The 13,150-nt window shown below is 36.6% G+C and overlaps 3 protein-coding genes across 3 annotated transcripts; 2 read left to right on the top strand and 1 right to left on the bottom strand.

Annotated features, from left to right (window-relative positions):
* Positions 1 to 1,167: 1,167 nt before the first annotated feature.
* Positions 1,168 to 1,413, bottom strand: BDBG_17092 (uncharacterized protein; the record flags this gene model as incomplete). Its single annotated transcript, XM_031724885.1, has 1 exon — positions 1,168 to 1,413. The coding sequence occupies one exon, from the start codon at positions 1,411 to 1,413 to the stop codon at positions 1,168 to 1,170; it is 246 nt and encodes an 81-aa protein (XP_031578404.1).
* A 2,696-nt stretch (positions 1,414 to 4,109) lies between these two features.
* BDBG_04908 (uncharacterized protein) lies at positions 4,110 to 5,651 on the top strand (the record flags this gene model as incomplete). The annotated part of the gene is made up of 3 exons (XM_031721895.1): positions 4,110 to 4,463; positions 4,536 to 4,561; positions 4,784 to 5,651. The coding sequence occupies 3 exons, from the start codon at positions 4,110 to 4,112 to the stop codon at positions 5,649 to 5,651; spliced, it is 1,248 nt and encodes a 415-aa protein (XP_031578403.1).
* Positions 5,652 to 6,107: 456 nt separating this feature from the next.
* On the top strand, positions 6,108 to 6,800 carry BDBG_17091 (uncharacterized protein; the record flags this gene model as incomplete). Its single annotated transcript, XM_031724884.1, has 2 exons — positions 6,108 to 6,442; positions 6,509 to 6,800. 2 exons carry the CDS (start codon positions 6,108 to 6,110, stop codon positions 6,798 to 6,800), a joined length of 627 nt encoding a protein of 208 aa, XP_031578402.1.
* Positions 6,801 to 13,150: the final 6,350 nt, after the last annotated feature.

The raw sequence follows: 13,150 nt of genomic DNA, 5'->3' as shown, positions 1-13,150 counted from the left end.
GAAAAATAATAATAATAATAATTACACAGTCAGTCTAGTATTAATAGAGCTATCTACAAAGAGTATAATATAGTGATTGAACACGTGATCTAGAGAGATCGCAACCGCTGTAACAGTTAATATATAATAGATTATATTTTTATTATATCTTCATTTATCTTTTTATATTTTGATGAAGATAAAAGATTGATTAATTATATACTAATATAGCCGCGCAGCATTCTAATGATTAGATGTGTAAGTTACATAATCTTATATAGAGTATTCAGTTAACACTCTCTCTGACTATAAGTTCTTAAGCATCTGCTAACTGATATAAATATTATATATAAATCTTATCTATTTCATTGATTCTTTCTCTTCAAAGATCTTTTATATTATGTCAATTAATCTTTAACTTCTAGCTTTAATATTTCTCATTCTTACTTTCTTTCTTTCTGAAATTTCTTTATAATATTCTGCTTATATAGTCTAAAATATCTTTCTTATCTTATAAGTTCTGACTCCGACTCTAGCTCTGACTCTTCTGACTCTGATATTAATATAACTTTTAACTCTGATAAGCAGTCTTAGTTAATTATTAAAGAATTAATTAGATATTCATATTAAGTAGATCTTGAGTATTTAATAAAATGAATTACTTAATTGTAGTTCATAATTTTCACTTCTTAATTTAAATTATTTTTATTGCTTTAAATGACTTTAAATCTCATTTAAGTGTTATCAAAAAGTATTACTTTTTAAAAAATTAAAAATAGTCTAAAAAAACCTTAAAATGTCTAAAAATAGTAACTTTATGCCAAGAATGAGACTACATGAACTCAAATGAGACTACTTTCTCATTTTTTTCCAGTTATGATTTCATTTTGAGATCTGATATATAGTCACTTTGCATGTTTTTTTAATATCTAGTCTCAGCAGAATTCACATCAAGAAATGTATGAGATCAGATCAAATGAAATCAAATGTGAAATTCACGGTTCTGGCGGCCAGTCTATAGAGGACTCACAGAACTAACTCCTTTTTAAAGCGTGTAGTTGAAATGGCGCAGGAGTGGCTAAGTGCTCATAACCTGATGAAGGTGAAAGGTTAGTTGATTGTACACTAATCTAGCCGCGCAGCATTCTAATGAATAGGTGTGTGGGTCACGTGGCCTCATATAGGCACTCAGTCAACATGTTTCATATATTTGGTTTTCCACACAGTGACCTTGATGTCATATGCTATCTTGGCCTCCGCGGTGGCTTCTTCTGGACACTCAGGTTCCAGAGGTTCTTCTAGTCCAGAGAAGATATCGGGTTTATCAAGATTGATGAAGTCTGATACCTTCTTGTCCTTTGCATATTCTAGCATATGCTTGTACCAAAGTTTCCAATCTCCAGGAACACTATGGTGAACAGTCGCACTAGTCATTGTTATATTGAACGGATTGAGGAATCAGTTCAAGTATTTGCATGATAGATATGATCAGAATTCGGGGTGTATATCAGCCAAGTAATTTCGGAACATATACGAGTGAGGGTACAATTGTGTCAGTTCAAATGATAGTTATCTATTTGAATGAGGATTGAGATCGGTGTATCGCGCTTCTATTCATATGCTGCTCACCGCGATTCAGTGTATAACAGTCGAGTAGTTCGGAATGATTACAAATGAGGATCAATCATCTGAGTTCGAATGATAGTTATCAGTTCAAATGAGGATTGAGACCAGTGTATCACGCTTCTATTCAGATGCTGCTTACCGGGCTCATAACTGTCAGAATGGTATCTCGGATGAATATGTTGGAAACATATGAATCTTAAGTGTATCAAGATCTGCTTCTTATATTATCTGTACACTATCTATCATATCTAATTCCATACAAAAGATAGAGCTATTTATAGTAAAACAAATGTGCGAGCCAAGAGAGCTAGCATTAGTGAGTATTAGACGAGTTTTGTAGTAAGCTGATGATAAGAAAAATAGTAGTAATATGATGTTGGTGGCGTTCATAGTGTATGACCTCTTATTTCCTGGCACCACTCTTGCTACTTCCCAGGGCTTCTGCTCCTCTCTTCTTCCGCTTCTTTCTTCTTCCGCTTCTTCCTTCTTTCACTCTTTTCTTCTTCCGCTTCATTCTTCTTCCCCTATCTAGACAGGGCTTCTACTTCTTCCTTCTCAGAGCTTCCGCTCCTTCCTTTTGTAAAGTCAACCATGGTAAACAGACAAGCATGTACTTATATATATAAGGGCGCCCGCTCATCTCCATCTTAAAGGAATGAGACAAGATTTATCATTTTACACGTACTATACACGGTTGCCGTACGCTGCAATTGGCGTACGCTGCAGTTTTACTCATTTTTTTCATCTATATAATTGCTCTTTATTAATCACAGCAGATTATGTGAAATTCATCAATATGAGTCATGTGTAGCTATTATTTGCAAGCATAGGCAAGCGATTAAGGCTTGTAGAAATTATATGCAACATGCGCCAACAAAACGCTCCAGAATATATATCGCTGCATATACGTGCATATGCGTGCATAAAACCGTGTAGCCATGAAGCGATCCGTTAGTCATGAGGTATGAGACCGATTCCAAATCTGGAAACCGCGCCAGCACTCCAGTGCTTGGGGAAACAGACGGGTAGGTTCCAGGGTTGAAATAACCGGATTCGCATGCAACCAAGAAGCCCAATTAGGGCTAGTATAATCTATTATTAGACCACTAGATAAAAGAGGACTTAGTGTTACCCTATTAGCGAATGAACAATCATACTTTAAATTTAGGGTACGGCTTCTTCGGGAGCGCCCGCTGAGCAACCACATTTCTTCCCGATTTAGCACAACTCATTGCCCTACTGTTGCTGCGTCATTTGGACTGCTTCAGAAATGATACATACAACCATTGTTTCTGAATAACACAAGTTTCCCTGAGTCAATGACTCTTGTCTGAGCTTCGGACAGAACTCTCAACCCCTCTGTTCTGTTATTGTAAATATCGGGAAACCGCTGAGCTCCTGAGGACATTTTAGGAATCAAGTTAAGTTTTCTACGGGAAGGTTGGATATCACGCAACGGCACCCTTCCGGGAGGAAGTGACAGAAGAGCCTCAGGTGTTTCAAGATCCTTGCCTCAACGGCTTCGAATCCTTAGCGCAGGCTTCTCAGAAGCTAAATTATGCACATATCTTGAAAGGTCCCACCATCCACGACCTAGGAGGCACAGATTATCCACGTTGCCAAATGTGGAGTTCCGACGTTCGTATCTGGCTCTGCAACATTCGTGGCCGATTGCTCAGTTGCAGCTAAATCAAGAATCTCGACAAGCAGCTCCCCCTTGTCATGCATGGTGGCTGCAGACCATACTACATCCAGCAAAGCGGAAACATAATAATAGCAACACAGGACATTTGAGCCAAGCCTTATGTAGCATAACTAATCTTTTTTTAGTTTTAGAGTTAATTTTGACGAACCCAGACTAGACTTGTCACATCAACCTTGATGTTTCAACTCCAAACCGCCCTTCCTCTCAACCGTGGAACACTCGCTGCGACCGCTCGGTCCGATCATTGGTCTATGAGCCGATCACAGATCCTCCCTTATTCAAAACGGTTAGTTCTCAGCGCCTCAGCCGCAAATGTTCATTGGGCTTTACTGCGCAGATGGCGGGTTTCCATTTTGAGCCATGCTTCAAACCACTGCAGCTAGCCTGTTTTTTAGCGCTGTGGTTCAGGTACACTACACGCCACTACGTTGAGTTCCTACATCGAGGTTTGACAATCACTTCTAAAGGGGCTGATCTTGGCCAGCCTCATAGCTATATATCTTGCTGCGCGTTTCACCTGCTTTAGGATTATCCGTATGGTCTTCTACCGAACAGGTGCTGGTCGACTATTCAAAACCCTGTCCTCGCCGCTAACATTATTATATTTCTATTTTTTCTCTTGTGGCCCCTACTTATCTTGCACCACCTAGACTATGTACAGTTGGTGACCCAATTGTATCATCTATACTTCGCTTCTTCAGCCCGTTCGCAGAATTAGCCCCAAATCTTCTAGACTCTAGATTTGAGACATCTGCACTCTTATTTATCATCCTGCTCCATCCTAACCCTCGAAACAATCATGGCTAGGGCGTCGCCGAAATCGCGCCAAGCTTTTAAGGATCGGCATGAATCTGCTATAAGGACTTCACCATCCCGGCTCCAGGGCTTTAATCCCGCTTCCACCTTCACACATATACGTAGCAGGCCTCTGCCAGCAATAGTACACTCTCAAAGCAACCCCCCTGCACCGAATTCATTGACAGCACATCTTGGTTCACCAAATGCTATGTCAGCCAATATGGCTTTCAACCCAAGGCACCAACGGGCAGTCTCCGATATAGGCCCAATGACATACACCCCAAGAACAGGAAAAGTGAGCAAAGCGCTAAAAGGGAAAAAAGTTCATCAATGCCAGTACCCAGGGTGTGAAAAGGTATGGAAAATATATATTGTCCTTCACCTACCTGTAATAACTTGCTGTTAACCTGAATATTCTTACTCTTAGCTTTTCTCAAGAGCGGAACATGTACGGTGGGTTTTCTCTTGTATACGCTTCATTGTATGTGAACTGCTCTAACATTCTTTAGACGACATGCATCAAACCATAATCCAGTCGCCAGTATTAAATGTAGTGTTGAGGGATGCGGCAAGGCATTCAAACGGAAAGACTTGTGCGTTCGTCATATGGAAAAAAAGCAGTATGTGTTGTTCTTATCACTCATAGCCATTAGCTTTGCTAACTTGTTACTTCAGCAACGATAAGTTGAACGCACTTCCAGGAAACACTCGCCGTGAAACTCACATCCAATTGAGCCCGGTATCAATGACTTCAGAACCACAGGGCTTAATGTCACCTATATCATTAAATCAACAACACACATCTGTTCCAGCCGTTCCCCATGATGGGGATTTAATGTCAATCGGCTCCCTTGTGCAACCGGGGACCCAGCACCATTTCGCGAACGATTATTCTATGCCTGTATGGTGTGAGCCGGAACGGGGACTAGTTAGAGGGGACTTGTTTTCCGATTCACCGCAAGTAAATGCCGACGATACAATGGTATATTCTTCACCTGACAGCTGTCGATCGCCCGCTTCTGATATAAATCCTTTTCAATTCCCACAACGTACGCCTATTATGGACCAATCTTACTCTGAATCATTTTACCATCCACAAACGCATACATCATCCTTTAAAATGACCCCTACAGCTCCCGACTGGACTCCTCTTCAGGCAGGAACTTCTACTTCCCCGATGTTACCTATCTCCCTTGAAGGTGATATCCTTCAAACAGTAGGTGAACCTTCCATTCGTTGTCGCTATGGGAGAACTAGAATTAACATTCTGTTAGCCCTACACGTACCAGTACCCTTCGCCCCACTGGACAGAAATGAGTGGTATGCCCTGCGACGAGAACTTAATTTCTCCCCCGGAGTCATTCTCCGAAATGACGGCATGGAGATAACCGACACTGCCCAATGGCAGGACTGCCTTGAGTGCTATTGGAAGCACTTTCACCCTATCTTTCCGATTGTCCATCGCCCAAGCTTTTGCGCCGTAAACCCAATACCGTTAATGTCCGGTGCCATGGTAGCGATAGGATCGCAGCATGATACATGACCCAATGCGAAAGAATACTCTCTACTTCTTTTAGAAGCATGCCTCAAGCTTCTCGCCTAGGTAAAATGCACTGGCGAAAAAAGTCCCCTTGAAAAGATGCGGACGTGAATTCAGAGAAACCCAATTACAATCCGTCCTCAGATTTCTGATATCGAAGCCGTTTTTTTTAACTCGAATACCTCTCAAAATACCGATCTAGGAAGGCTGATGTTACCTTATCTCCATGGTTTAAATCTTTATACGGAACTGTGAGCTTTCCTCAAATGGCTCATTGTGATCATTGCTAATATCGGGCAGGGTAGTTTATCCAAAACCGCCATTGGATGTCAAAAAACCCACTCGCTATTTTTAATACTTTTTCCGAGGATGAGAAGCGGTTGTATCTAGAGAAAGCATATAGCTTTTAGGTGCAAAATAAAACCTGACGGCGGATATTACAAGCCGCTTTCCTCCTTAATGTTCAGCAGAGGACCCTGTTTCAGCAAGCAGCCTTTGGCATTCCTTATCCGAACGCCGCGATCCAACATTCGAAATGTAGAACATATCGACTTACCATTCCCTTGCAAAACCGAATTATGGGAAAGTGCTGGGATTGAAGAATGGGCTGGATACGCCAGGGCATCAGAGTCACTAACTCTCTCCTCTGCTGCAGCGCGAATTATTCGCCGAAATGACAGCACGCTGAAACTTGATACATTTCAATCAAACCTGATTCTTTCCTATTCTTTGCTTACGAATATGCGATCGATAGATCTGGAGCAAACGCTAGAGGCTTTTATTAGGAGGATGAAGTAGGGGACGGCTGCAAAAGAACTCGTACAATGTAGTGAAGCATGCGGCCCTGTAACCCATCCAAGCCAAACACTCTTCGCATATCACGCACTCCTCGCAGCATATCGTGCTCCGCTCAAAGCTATTCTAATAGTTAGCGGCGAATCTTGGCTCTTTAATGGGAAACTCACAGACCAAGCGGAATATCACCAATATCACCAGGCCAAGAAGGCATTACGTTTGTGGGTTTCTGACACTGATGAACTAAAAAAGGGAGTTTGGCATGCGCTACGGGTTTTGGAATATGCTATCGATCATCCAGTATTGGGACATACTCCAGGGTTAATTTCTCCAAATACGGACCTCTCTCATGCCTGAGCTCGATTCAGCGATGGAAGTGGCTGCATAACTCATTTAAACGTTAATCCGCAATCCGGTAACGATATACACCGAACCGAAAACCTGTATTCTACACCTGGGTCTCAGATTGAACAGCATACGATACTGTCACAGTCCAACGAAGCAGGTCCAATAACAGCATTGCACGCCAATTGGACATTGTATGTTTGCGCCCTTATATGCTGGGCCTATGGCGCCGATACTTCAACGGCATCAACAGCAAGTAACTGCCCTCCATTTTCCCCTCCCGCCTCTCCAAGAACATATGTATCTACATTGAAGCTGCCTGCTCCATCACGGTCCCAAATTTCGCGCAGGTAGATACCTCATTACATAAGACGCGATACTCGCGGACTGCTTGAATAGGTACGCACCAGATGGCTCCAACCTGATGGTATGAGTGGGCTCCTGAATGAAGGAGCAGGAGTTCTACAACGTCTTGGTGAACAGCATCATCCAGATGGAATTGAAAACAACTGGGAATTCTGATTCAAGATAACTAGTGCTAACAGAGTGACTGACTTTTTCTTATTCTTTTCTTTTATACTTTTTCTTATATGAGATATTGTGTTTCTTTTCTTTATGATATGCACTCGCCGTGATGCTAAACTGATTCCTGCTCTGGCCCTCGACGAGGGCCGTTCTTACTCTCCATTTTTGTTTTCTCTAATTTTTCTTTCTGATGGTATTCTTCTATTGTTTTTCTCCACGTGATGCATTCAGGAGATTATGGTTTTAATTCTTGATAATCTATTATCATCGAGCTGCTTCTAAATTTACTCAATACTTTTGTATTCTTGTAACAGTTTTTGTAAGGGGCCTACACTGAAAAGATTGGTATTGAATATAGGACTTATATAACAAAATAGAAAACATCAGAGAAGGAAGAGAAAAGATGCAAGAATCTCAGTGAGAGTGAATATTTATATATGTACAAGGTGAAGCTTCAGAACAGAAGAATAAGAGCTCTGCCAGAGGTTTTGAATGTATGAGATGAAGCTTCAGAGCAGAAGAATAAGAGCTCTGACAGAGGTTTCAGAGATATATGAGCAGTAGAGCTGTGAGTGTGTAGTTCTCATCAGTTAAGAGCTGCTATTTCAGATAGTATGAAGTCTGAGATTCAGATTTAACAGTTATAATTATCTCATTTTATAAGATATTATTGGAAAGAGAAGTATGATTTAAATCAATTAAATACAAGATTCTTATTCTCAACTGAGACAGGAATTAAATACTTAATAGACTTTTTATCAGAAACTCAAGCAGCTATGAGAAAATAACTGAATTCAGAAATATCTGAATATGAAGAGATGAAAATTGATCAGATATAGTCTGTTAAAACAGCTATACACTATCTTTTAATATTTTTATTTTGTTATGTTCTCTCTTTACTTTACTTTTTCTTTTCTGTTCTTTTCTATCTATTTATTTAATATATCTATCTTTAAGACTTTGTTCTCTTTTATTTTATCATGATATTTCTAAATAATTTCAAAGTATCAGAAGGTGTGAAAATACTACAATTTGTAAAGAGTTTTTATATTCTGAGCTGGAATTTTCTGATTTTACATATCTGAAATTGATACATGTATAATAGTTGACTTTATAGATATTAGAAAAACCCTGAGAACTAAAAGTTTTCAGGTAGATGTCATAGTCTCTGACTGTATACATCTATAATTGAAGAATAATTATAATAATAATAAATAAGAAAGAGCAGACTTATATCTATTAAAAAAGTGTCTCAGTCATTAATAACAACTTCTATATATAGAAGAAGATTATATCAGTTATTTTATAAATAATTACAAAACTTATGAAGATAATTTTTCATAGTTTGAATGATTCACTCTGATATATTTTTTATTTCGGAGTGATAAGCTGTTGATAAGTGATATATAATCTTGAGAATTTAATAGATTCTTATACAGAGAGTATCTATAAATTAACAGTCTTAATTACATACTATAGATCTCAGTAAGTTATATATTCAATAGAATAAGCTTTATAAGAAAGCTTTAGTAATCTGTTCAGCATTTATCTTATTATAAGATTTCAATATTATATCTCTACTTAATCAGTTAATAATAATCAGAACATTCTTACAGCTCTTACTCTCAGAAAGATTAATAACAAAGTTAATAACTATATCTGATTAAACTTTATCAGAGATATTAAGTGATTTCAGTAAGTCTTTTCTACAATTATTTTATAAGATAATAGAAGAGTAATAGTTACAGTTACAGATAAAGTGTCTGACAATATTCAGTATTTCAGATTAATAGAACTCTTGAGAAACTATTCAGTATAGTTACTCACAACTTAGATAATCAGTTATATATAAGTTATACATCTCTTATATTATTCAGATGTGTAGAGATTCAGAATACGACACTCAATATTATTCATGAAATTATAAAGTGTTATTATAAGAGGCCTACGCTAAATAGATTAATATGATATTTATAGATCTTATATAACAAAGTGAAAAACATTAGAGAAGGAAAAAAGAGAAAGTGTGAGAATCAGCAATCAGAGTGAATATTTATACATGTATGCAGTGAAGCTTTAGAGTGAAAGAATAGAAATTCTGTATATATAATAAAGCTTCAGAGTGAAAGAATAGAAATTTCATGAGTTTTTCAGTTAAGAATCAGTGACTGAGAATTGAAGCTTTTAGCAGAATCTATGAAGCCTAATAGAATAGTCTATATAATTAATCAGACTTAGTCTGTCATATTAATCTCTTCTTTTTAGAAGTGATATAGAATTATAAGTGTGTAGTTCTCATCAGTCAAGAGCTACTATCTCAGATAATACAGCGCTTAAAGTTCAGATTAGATGATTATAGCTGACTCATTTTATAAGATATTATCAGTCACAGCTGTGAAATCTCTTTTTAAGAATATCTTTGTAAGGGGCCTATGCTGATTAGATCGGTATAATATATAGGTCTTATATAACAAAGATAAAAACATTAAAGAAGGAAAGAAAGAGAAAGTGCGAGAATCAGTGATTGAGGTGAATATTTATATACATATGTGATGGTGTACACGGTGAAGCTTCAGGGTGGAAGAATATACACGCGTTTGTAGTGACTGAGAATTGATGATCAGAAATGGCTGAGAATTGAAGTATATGCTACACGCGTTTGTAGCAGCTGCAGATTAGTGATCAGAAATCAAAGAATCTATGAAGTGTAATAGAATAGTCTATATGATTGATCAGGTGCAGCCTGTCACATTAACTCTCTCTTTTCAGAAGCAGTTTCTATTGATTAAGAGCTACTATTTCAGATAACATGGAACTCAGAGTTCAGATCAGTTGATTATAGCTGATTCATTTCACAAGATATTGTCAGTCACAGCTGTAGAATCTCTCATTGAGAATATCTTCAATCTCTCACTCAAGCTCATTATCTTCTTCTATGATATCTGGTGACTGTCAGTCAGAAGTCAGCTGAGAAGAGAATAGATTGATGATAGCACAGTGAAGCAAGCTTGTGTGAAATACATTATAAATCTCTGATGATATATCAAGGTGATAGTTGTGACTATCTAGAACTTCTATCACTTTATACCTGACATGATGGTAATCTAGTGTATAAGATGAATATGTGATTTGTATATTCTTAAGATTCAATTATATCAGATCTTCTATCTTATATTATTCAGCAGAGTCTTGATAAACATTGATTTAATTCTCTTGATCTTATTTTACAGTTGTCATGAAGGTCTCTGCTCAATTGCAGATATCTTGAAGCTTTATTACTATATTATCAGTGATCTGAATTGAGCTGTAAGAATCTGGTATAAACTGTGTGATCTCTAGAAGATTCAACACTTTCATGTAATATTCATGTGTAAGAAAGAATAGACTTACATCTATTGAAACAGCATCTTAACTGTTAATAGCAATCTCTGTATGTAGAAGAAGATCATGTCAATCATCTTATAAGTGATTACAGAACTTATGAAGATAATTCTTTACAGTCTGAATTATCTATTCTGATGTATTATCAGTCTCAGAGTAATAGACAGTTGATAGATAATATATAATCTTGAGAACTTGACAGATTCTTATTCAGAGAATGCTTATGAATTAATGACTCTGATCTGATACTATAGATCTCAGCAATTCATGCATCTGATAGAATGAGCTCTGTAGAAAAGCTTCAGTGACTTGTTCAGTATTCATCTTGTTGCATGGTTTCAATATTACATCTTTACTCAATTAATTTATGATGATCAGAATGTTTCTACAACTCTTACTCTCAGATAGATTGATAGTAAAGTCAATTATTACATCTTATCAGATTCTATCAGAGATATTAAGTGATTTTAATAGATCTTTTCTATGATTCTTTCATGAGATAACAGAAGAACAGTGATTGCAGTTTTGAATGAAGTATCTGATGCTGTTTGATATCTCAGATCAGTAGAACTCTTGAGAGATTATTCTATACAGTTGTTCATAACCTAAATAACTGATTATACATGAATCATGCATCTCTTACATTATCTGAGTATATAAGAATTCAGAGTGAGGGACTCAGTGTTGTTTACAGAATTATAGAGTGTTATTATTATTGATTGAACATTCTGAGATATCAGTTCTTATACATAGTTCTGAGAAGAATCAGAGTGCTTCTTGATATACTGCTTCAGTGAGAGTCTGAAGAAGTTCATCAGTCTGAGCTGCTGTATGCCACAGTTCATTCAGTGTAGAGAAAGTGAAGATATTAATATCAGTTCTAATTGAAGAAGTATGTATGATGCTGTGAGCTGTTTTATCTTGATCAACTAGTATCTTCAGATTCAAGAGCTGATGCTCTCAGTTCATTCAGTGAGTATCTGTTACATTGAATGGCATATCTTGCTCTTGTTATGAGAGGGCATCTGCCATCAAGTTCTGACTGCCAGAACAGTAGTGTATTGTAAAATGAAAGCAGCTTAGAAACTCAGATCATCACATCTATCATTCAGTAAGTTTATGAGTAGTTGTGAAGTATTTGAGGTTCTTATAATCTGTGACTATCTCAAATTCAGAGACACTTCAGAGTTCAGAGTCTCATTCTTCTAAATAGTGTATGATTGTGAGAAGTTTCTTATCATAGATCTTATAATTGCATTCAGTGAGACTCAGTTTCTTAAATATGAAGACATATAATCATAGAATATCTTTATTATCATATTACAATATCACTTCTTCTGTTATATAGTCAGAGAAATCAGCTTTAACAACTGTCTCATAATCAGAATCAAATGTTATCAGTAGAGAGATATTAATGAATATCTTCTTTATCTGTGTAAATGCAGCTTCAGTGTTCACTGATTATTAAAATACTGAGTCTTTCTTAGTAAGATCTGTAAGTGATCTCATGATATCTGAGAAGTTTCATATAAATTGCTGATAGAAGTTAGTAAATTCAATGAAGCTTTATACATCTTTCACAGTATACAGAGCTTCTCATTCAAGAATGATAAAGACTTTCTCAGAATTCATTTGAATTCCCTTGTCAGCTTCTATAATAAAACCCAGATACTTGATACTCTTAACTTCAAAATCACACTTATCAATATCTATCAGTAGTTCTGCTTCTTATAGCTGTTATAATATCTTTCACACATGTTCTTGATATTCTTTTCTAAATTCATTGATGAAGATGAGAATGTCATTCAGATAAGCAGATGCAAACTTATTAAGAAAATCTCAGAGTGCTTAGTTGATATACTTCTGAAATGTACTGAAGATGTTAGTCAGTTCAAAGAATGTGACTATTCATTCAAAGAGATCATAACATGTTTGAAATACTGTAAGTCATTCATCTTCTTCAGTGATATAAATCTTATGAAATGCAGTGATAACATCTAGTTTTATAAATCATTGAGCTCACCTGATTCATGCTAGAGTTTCATTGATAAGAGATAAAGAATATCAATCTTTCTTTGTCAATCTATTCAGATCTCAGTAGTTTACACAGAATCAGAGTTCTTCACCTGATTTCTTTGTAAAGAGAATAGAGGCTGCAGCAGAAGAGTTACTAATGTATATGAATTCTTTATTTAATAGATCATTGAGTGTCTTTTGAAGAAGAAGAACTTCATCTTAGAATATGTTATAAAGAGAGCCTCATGATGATTTAGAATTCTTATTATTCTTTTTCTCTAACTTGATACTGTGATTCACTTCAGAATCTTGTAAGAGAGATATATTCATATATTATCTTATTAAAAGAACATCTAGATCTGTCATGATTAATATTGAGAGAGTTTTTGTGCACGAATCTTGAAATGAAAACACGGAATGAGTTGTTTCTGGAATCCTTT

The sequence above is a fragment of the Blastomyces gilchristii genome (genome assembly GCF_000003855.2).
Source record: "Blastomyces gilchristii SLH14081 genomic scaffold supercont1.8, whole genome shotgun sequence".
NCBI classification, from domain to species: Eukaryota; Fungi; Ascomycota; class Eurotiomycetes; order Onygenales; family Ajellomycetaceae; genus Blastomyces; species Blastomyces gilchristii.
The sequence above is the reverse complement of the archived record's forward strand: the minus strand, read 5'-3'. Positions and strand labels throughout refer to the sequence as shown.